The sequence below is a fragment of the Scatophagus argus genome, chromosome 14 (genome assembly GCF_020382885.2).
Source record: "Scatophagus argus isolate fScaArg1 chromosome 14, fScaArg1.pri, whole genome shotgun sequence".
Lineage (NCBI taxonomy): Eukaryota > Metazoa > Chordata > Actinopteri > Scatophagidae > Scatophagus > Scatophagus argus.
Genome location: NC_058506.1, coordinates 16,574,729 through 16,582,414, shown reverse-complemented (window position 1 = coordinate 16,582,414; position 7,686 = coordinate 16,574,729). Strand labels below are relative to the sequence as shown.

At 35.2% G+C, this 7,686-nt stretch overlaps 2 protein-coding genes across 2 annotated transcripts; both read right to left on the bottom strand.

Annotated features, from left to right (window-relative positions):
• Positions 1 to 203: 203 nt before the first annotated feature.
• Positions 204 to 2,686, bottom strand: LOC124071079. Its single transcript, XM_046411512.1, has 4 exons — positions 2,465 to 2,686; positions 2,070 to 2,122; positions 1,415 to 1,720; positions 204 to 586 (listed from the first exon to the last, which is right to left on the bottom strand). The coding sequence occupies exons 2-4, from the start codon at positions 2,116 to 2,118 to the stop codon at positions 204 to 206; spliced, it is 738 nt and encodes a 245-aa protein (XP_046267468.1). The 5' UTR covers positions 2,119 to 2,122; positions 2,465 to 2,686.
• A 1,728-nt stretch (positions 2,687 to 4,414) lies between these two features.
• Positions 4,415 to 7,240, bottom strand: LOC124071078. The gene is made up of 5 exons (XM_046411511.1): positions 7,186 to 7,240; positions 6,638 to 6,943; positions 5,932 to 6,252; positions 5,230 to 5,358; positions 4,415 to 5,016 (listed from the first exon to the last, which is right to left on the bottom strand). The coding sequence occupies exons 1-5, from the start codon at positions 7,238 to 7,240 to the stop codon at positions 4,925 to 4,927; spliced, it is 903 nt and encodes a 300-aa protein (XP_046267467.1). The 3' UTR covers positions 4,415 to 4,924.
• Between the last annotated feature and the right edge of the window lie 446 nt (positions 7,241 to 7,686).

Genomic DNA, 7,686 nt, shown 5'->3' with positions numbered 1-7,686 from the left:
ATTTAAATGTTTGATGCAAAGAAACAAAGCCGCATGCAGAAGCAGAGTGACAACGCCAACGATCACAGCCACAGCCAAGAGAGAGAAGTGAGAAATGGAAGCTAGGAAATAAAAACAACAAATAAACAAGCAAAAAAAACCCAAATAAACAAGAAGTTTTATTTATTATTCCAAAATTTTGTAATTGCAGCAACAATATTACACTAACTCATGAAATAAATAAGTAAATCAATAAATATAAATAAAATTCCTTGATTTGCACTACCTTCACAGCTTGTCAGGTGAACGACTGTTTCGTCTCTGCTGACTTTGTTCCCAACATGACACTTCAAGCTTCCTGTCAGTTGACCATGTAAGCTGATGGTAACCTTTGAACTGCTGGCTTTGTGTTCAGCTTCACTCCCAGCCAGTGGCTTCATGTTTGCTGTCCAGTTTGTCTGGGACTGGCTGTGGCCTCTGGTCTGCACCGGTAAGAGACCATCCAAGGTCAAAGTGAACTCTACTTCATCTCCCTCAGAGGAGCATCTGATGATCATCTGTTCTGGTGACAGACACGTCTGAGACACAGCAGGCTTTGACACTGGAGCTGCAAGACAACATACAGTTAACCACTAACTAATCATACAAGAGATTAAAAAATGTGTAACTTTGAAAGTGATTTTAGGACAATATTTAAGAAGCAACCAAGCATGTATAGGTATGTTACATGGATATTAGGATGGATTTTTAAATATGAAGAAATTTTATTGCATGCAATATTTGATGTGAATGCAATACAGTATTGTGTATCAATGAAGTTAGACTAGATACTGAAAACACCTTTTAGTATAACACAGCACCAATAATCACAACTTCACAAACAGCAATTCAGCACCTCAATTTCAACAAAAATCTGAGCACAAACTGCATCAATAATAAAACTGAATTATTATTTTCAGGTCTTTTAATTTTTACAGTCTAAATAAAAGTGATATATTTAAGTTAAATTCACATGAAATTAATTGTATTTACATGACTGTTAAATTATACTGTAATCTACTGTATTGGTATTTCCAAACAAAATTCAGAATTTTACTGATTTTTCAAATTCTCTTTCAGTTAAATACAATACTAAATACAATAACTACAGCATTTGTGTATTAATAATAAAGGAAGGTCTTTGTTTCTGTGTATGTTCCCAAAGAATGTTGCTATTTTAAAACAACCAAGTAACCAAAAAATAACCAAGTTTTAATATTAAACTTTTTTGTAAATGTATTTATCTTTTTGTAATTAAATCTCTTAACTGATCTGAAGTCACACATTTGAATAATTATGTGTTTTTTTCTTCCTTCTTTCCGTTATTATTGACAGTTTCTATTTTAGCAACATACAATACATACAATATTTTCTTTTCTTTTTCTTAAAGTCCCACCTTGTATTTCAAGATGCATGTTGATGTCACGCAGCAGTTTACCCTCAGTTGTATATGCTTTGAGCTGGTAATCTCCAGAGTCTGTCCTCCGTGCTGCATTCAGCATGAACGTTCCATTGGCGGACAATGCTGATTGACTGATGTATTCCCCATGTGAATTCACTACTGCATTTAAAATGGTATGCGTCTTATTTTTCAATATTGTCTTTGTTCCATTTATTGGCAGGTGAAAAATCAATGGCTTCCCAAGTGCTCCAAAACACTGCTGAGCTCCAATGGATCCAGATAAATTGCATTCCATAGACTCTGATAGAGACAACAACAGTGAAAAACTTAAATGTGCCACATATTTCAGTCGGTAAATGCAAAACATACCTGAGCATTTTCCCTCACATGTAATAAAAATATGAAATATCTTTTGTTTTCTGTGCTGTTGACCAGCAAAAATTTAAAGCCATAGATTCGATCTGAATATGTTTTTAACATATTGTTTATTGCAGTCAATGTAGGCAGTGGCCTAATACATTAAATATTTGATAAGTGCTTTAGGCAAGTTCAGATTTACAAAACACTACCAAATATGTTAGGAAACTTTATTATGTTAGAAACTCGCCACAAACCGTACTCTTAACTACCTAGTTAGTCTGAAATGTACCTTTTGCCAGGACCGCTGGGACCAGGATGATTATGTAGATGGAAATCATTTTTCTGTTGCAACACAAAATATCTTTTTAAACATGATGCATTTCACTTGAAGGGGTGAATGTGGCAGGCGGTGTAAAACACTCTGAGGAGTCAGCAGACTTGAAAATCACGATATAAATGCAAGGGCATTTACCATGCATGGTCTGTGCTTAAAATGAAAACTGCACTTTAATAAAGATGTTTTGACAGTTTAGATACCATATTTGGATTATTTGCATAATTAGAAGACAGTTTAAGAAATAAGAATTGATGTCTTTTGGAAACCCTGTAATAATAAATAAACTACCAATTTTCAACACACTCACACTCATCTAACTGTCTAAAATTCAAATAAACTTAACTCACCACTTTTACTATACGATGTCCTCTTTGTGGCTTATTGACTGGACCACGAAGCACTGACGAAAGGATGTTTTTTGGTTCTGGCTTTTTGTTGTGTGGAGAGAATTGAGGAAGAGGTTGTTGCTACACCTCTGCAGTCATCAGTCAAACTGAAACACTTAGCTGCTCATCTTTAACGTACAGTCTCAGTGTTTGGTGCAAATGGCTTTTATTTGAGAAGTTTCATTTCACATTTCTGAATTACTACGCATTTGCAAGCTTCCAGTGTGGACAGAACTTAGCGCTATCTGATTGACTCTGATTGATTGAATGCAGTTAGTATTTAGGAAATGATGGCACAGAAAATTATCTTAACTGATCAGGCTGTTGGAAGTGAAAAAAGATTACTTTGAAGCGGTTTATTTTATATGCATGGGATCTCCTTATATTTTACTGAAAAGAAACACGCCGGCTATGATCACAAGGAAGCAAAATGTGGGGATACCATAAAGTGTATGTAAGTTAATAAATTGTAATTTTTGGGACCTAATTTCATATATATGCCATGTAGCTTTTACATGTCATAAGTGAACACTGACTGCAGGCCAGAGGAATGTACCTGTAAGTGCTGTTCCGGCAGAGGTTTTCTTCTCCATCTTCTACTCATTTGCACATGTGGTCTGAATAGAACTAGTGTGCTTGTGTGGTTGTGGTGGTGTCACACTCACGCTACAATTCAGCAGCTCGTTGTTATTTAGGGTGGACGATGTGATGATTTTAAATTTTGATGGATCTTGAAGGGGTCCATAATTTTCTTTTCAGGCGAGTCATGGAGAGTTTGCGATATTTAATGTCCTGTGTTAATGTACTTGTGTTTCCATACTTGACATAACTTCATGAAATAAGTTGATCTGTAAGCTTTTCCATGTCTACCTATAGTCTACGTGACATTCACAAATTGAGAAGAAAGGATTGCAATTCAGATTAAGGATTGGGGTGGCAGTTAAAAAGATCATTATATTGATTTTTGACCAGATTGTCTATGCTTAGTGCTGCTGGGTTATAGTGTACCTATTAGAGTTTGGTAGAGGAAACTCAAAGGAAATAACACCCAACAACTCATATCTGACGTTGTCGGAACAACAAGAGCGGAAAAGGCTGTGAACCACAACTTTTTCCATTCTCTGTCTCTGCTTCTGCCACAGACCAGTTTGTATATGTTAGATTTTCAAAGGCTACAGATCAAAGATAGAAAAATACAGCATGAGCCAGATATGGCCATGCTGTAGTAGACTGAATGATCTTGTGGGAGAATCAACACACTGGAGAATATGCAAGCTTTAGTAATGTAGGCCATGACTTAAAACTCAATAATTTTCTCAAATTGTTAAAGTACGCCATGAGATCCATCTACCAATAACAATAGGTCATGTGGCCAGACTCGAAACTTTGACAGTAAAGGCTCACTTTTCTTCTGGTGTAGCATAAAAATGCAAAATTGTTTAGAGTAAACAGTTAGAAGACTCGGTCATGCACAATGATGTCAAGAGCAGACTGTAAGCAGGGAGGCAGCTGCGTCAGCAGATAGACATGTAGGCCTTCCTATCACTTCATTTGGGCAGAATGAAATGATTGGATGGACTTATCTTAATTATTTATTTTTTTTTCATGATCATTGTTGAGTCACATATGAAGACCTTTGGCTCCATCTTGTAGAAAAAAGTATCCCAACATTGCTTGCTGCATGTTCTCTCTGGTAGTACCTGAATGAACAGCATACAACCTCTGGATGTCAGCCATGAAGTTCATAAGTTCAAAGTCCAAACCTTTGATTTTTAAGTATGGTGCAAACTGAAAGCCATGTTTCTGTTCTTCATCAATTTCTTTACAAATGACTAAAGGTTCTAAAAAATATATACTAATAATTTTATTATTAATTACACAATAGTGTATGATTGTTTGATTCTGATTTATTTGAACATACACATTATATTACGTTTGACCAAGAGCACAGTGCAGTTTCTTTGACAAAGGCTTCTCACATTTCTTGTACTCCATTACAACTCTGAGAACAGAGAAATCATAGAACTTACAAACCAAATTCAATGCAAAGCAATAGACAGTTCATAAAAAATAGCTCTATGAAAACTTTAAAACAGAGTTAACCTTTTCATTTCTTTCTGAGTGACCTTGATTTGATGATTTGTTTGGAAAAGCTGGAAATCATAAATATTATCAAATCAGTGCACACATGCTTAAAACATAATCGGTAGTTGAAAAATCAAGGAAAAAAAACAATTCTGTTTATCATGAAAATAGTGCACAGTGGATCTGGAAACAAGTGTGTGAACTGAAAAATACAGGAGAAATTGTTTTCAACTTTCCTTTAAAGCCCCAAACACAGTGATCCTTAATCGCTAATTTATTTATCTCAAGGCTAGTTTGGCTTGAAATTAGAGCTCTTTATAATGTTTTCGAACAAAGTTATGTTGCATTCTGATCTTGGTTGAGTCTGTCACTCTTGGATTTTCGTAACACTCTCACTTCTGTGTAGACAACTCTGTCTTCAGAGTTACCTGGAAAAATCAAAACCAGATGTCAATTGTGTTTAAGAGTGGTAACCTATTGCAGAGAACAAGTCTTTACAAAATTATTTCCAAGGTATTAAAAGAATGTAATGCAACATCTATCTGGGAAAAAATCTTCTTATCTTAACTATCATCTGAACTTCATGTCAGTATGTTCCTTACTAAGACGAATGAAGACATGGGAGAACATCTTCCACTTACCCTCATCCACAGTCGTGGGTTGCAGTTTGTTACGAAGATGTTTTATACCAAGACACACAGCCGATAGCAGAAGGAGAGTGACAACAGTTGCTATCACAGCCACAATCAAAAGAGAAGACGAAGAAAAATCTAGAAAACATGAACAAATATTAATCAGAATCAGAATTCCTTTATTTATCACCGAAAGGAAATTCTTTAAATCAAATCTCTGAAGTATTTCTTGTCTTAATGTGGTTTGTATAAAGATGCCACCCGCCCCAGCATACTCTAACCCATGAAAAACACAAAACTCAGAACTCAACACAGAGAATACAAAACACAAACTATAATACAATAAGGTTATAACACAAGAAATAACAGATCATTCATGTCTACATGATATTCCCTCTTCTAAAACTACAGTTATTTTGTCCTCCATCAGGTATTTGATATACAGTAACATCAACTGTTGCAATGAAAGTCTAATTATTAAAACTGTTAAAAGAAGTAACTAAAATTTGGATGGACATGGACAGTTTTTTAAATGATGTTTTTGAAATGTGGGGGAAACATGTGAAATACTATTGAAGAGATGATCTTTAGAAAATTAAGGAAGCAACATTTAAGCCAGTGCTTCTCAACCCGGGTTCCATGTACCCTTGAGTGGAACCACTGGGGATGCGTGAGGAAAAAGATTGGGAAACACTACTTTAAAATGTGTACCTTCACAGCTTGTCAGGTGAAAGATTGTTTCGTCTCTGCTGACTTTGTTCCCAACATGACACTTCAAGCTTCCTGTCACTTGACCATGTAAGCTGATGGTAACATTTGAACTGCTGGCTTTGTGTTCAGCTGCACTCCCAGCCAGTGGCTTCATGTTTGCTGTCCAGTTTGTCTGGGACTGGCTGTGGTTTCTGGTCTGCACCAGTAAGAGACCATCCAAGGTCAAAGTGAACTCTACTTCATCTCCCTCAGAGGAGCAGCTGATGATCATCTGTTCTGGTGACAGACACGTCTGAGACACAGCAGGCTTTGACACTGGAGCTGGAGGACAAACAGAGTAACAAGTCCAGTACCCAGTACAAAATACAAAATAAAATCCACTTCTAAATGTGTTAACTGATAACAGTTAACTAACTAACTTCATCTTTACACATTAAGTCATTAACCACATTACTCATTATTATTTCTTTTATTTCTTCATTATTATTTCATTATTATATCTGTTAATATTTTATGAAAGCACCAATAGTCATCCTTACAATATGGAAACTTTTAGTCGAAAATATTTGGATACTTGATTTTTTAGATATTTGATTTGATTTTTTAACCAGCCTGATAAAAGAATGTAAATGCCTTCTTCCTGTTTTACATGTACAGTAGATTTTAATCCACAATCAATTCATTGTTTTAGAACATTTTTACTTACCTTGTATTTCTAGGTGCTTTATGAGTTTTTTCACCAGAACTCCATCAGACTCATATATTTCCAACAAGTAATCTCCTGAGTGTCTCTTCATTGCTTTGCCTAATTTGAATGTTCCATTGGTGAAGAGTTCAGACTGATTCACATGTTCCTCATACAAAGTCCCTGTGTGGTCTTTGGCTTTTAAAATAAGAGAATTATTCTTTTTTAGTCTGATATCTCCATGTGGCAGATGAAAAGTCAGCATCTGTCCCTCTGCTCCAAAACACAGAGTTCCGGTGGGTTCAGAGAAATTGCATTCAATTGACCCTAAAAAACATGTTAAAAACATGGAAATAATTAATAATAATTATAATGTTTGTGATATTATTATACTTTAACCTTTTGTTGCGAAAGTTATGCTTTTTCCTTTGCAAAGAATAAACATTAAATCTGCTTTTAATTTTATTTCTAAATTTAGCAAATGTCTCTGTAAACATTTGATTCACTTTTCACTGAATTATTGTCTACACTGTATTGTTAACTGTAGTAACTTTTACACTCAGATGTACCTTTAGCCGAAGCTGCTGTTCCCAGCGCAGTGAAGATCATGTAGATGCAAATCATTGTTTTTTCTGTTGCAACACATAAATCAAACATTATTCCATTTCTTTCTAATTTAGATTTCTTATAGCATCACTAGATTAGATACATGTTGTTAGTTTGTATCTATTTTCATTAATATGATAATACACCCTCTACACAACAATTCAACAATTTCCTGCAGGATCAATAAAGTTCTTATCTTATCTTACACATCATGAAATCATGGAGAAAAAAAAGACAAGTCAGCTCAAAATTAAAATTGAAAAACGTCACTCACCGCCTTCACAATGGTGCGATGTCTTCTTCTTGATTGTTTCAGGCTGAACTGTGAATTTTGCTCTGACAGAAGGCTAGTTTGTGCTCTTGTCTTGATGTTGTCTGATCAGAATCAAGGAAGCGGTTAATGCACTGTCACCTACAAGTTGCCATTTGGCAGTGTGCTAAGCTTGCTGTGGTTACTACATATT

What these genes read in the sequence shown, in the direction of transcription:
- LOC124071079 (XM_046411512.1), bottom strand. Translation starts at nt 2,118, where the DNA reads ATGATTTCCATCTACATAATCATCCTGGTCCCAGCGGTCCTGGCAAAA. An exon ending in CCCAGCGGTCCTGGCAAAAG is followed by an intron (nt 1,721 to 2,069) that starts GTACATTTCAGA and finishes TGTCTCTATCAG; the next exon opens with AGTCTATGGAATGCAATTTA. An exon ending in CATGCATCTTGAAATACAAG is followed by an intron (nt 587 to 1,414) that starts GTGGGACTTTAA and finishes GTTGTCTTGCAG; the next exon opens with CTCCAGTGTCAAAGCCTGCT.
- LOC124071078 (XM_046411511.1), bottom strand. Translation starts at nt 7,240, where the DNA reads ATGATTTGCATCTACATGATCTTCACTGCGCTGGGAACAGCAGCTTCG. An exon ending in AACAGCAGCTTCGGCTAAAG is followed by an intron (nt 6,944 to 7,185) that starts GTACATCTGAGT and finishes CATGTTTTTTAG; the next exon opens with GGTCAATTGAATGCAATTTC. An exon ending in TCACCTGACAAGCTGTGAAG is followed by an intron (nt 5,359 to 5,931) that starts GTACACATTTTA and finishes CATGTTTTCTAG; the next exon opens with ATTTTTCTTCGTCTTCTCTT.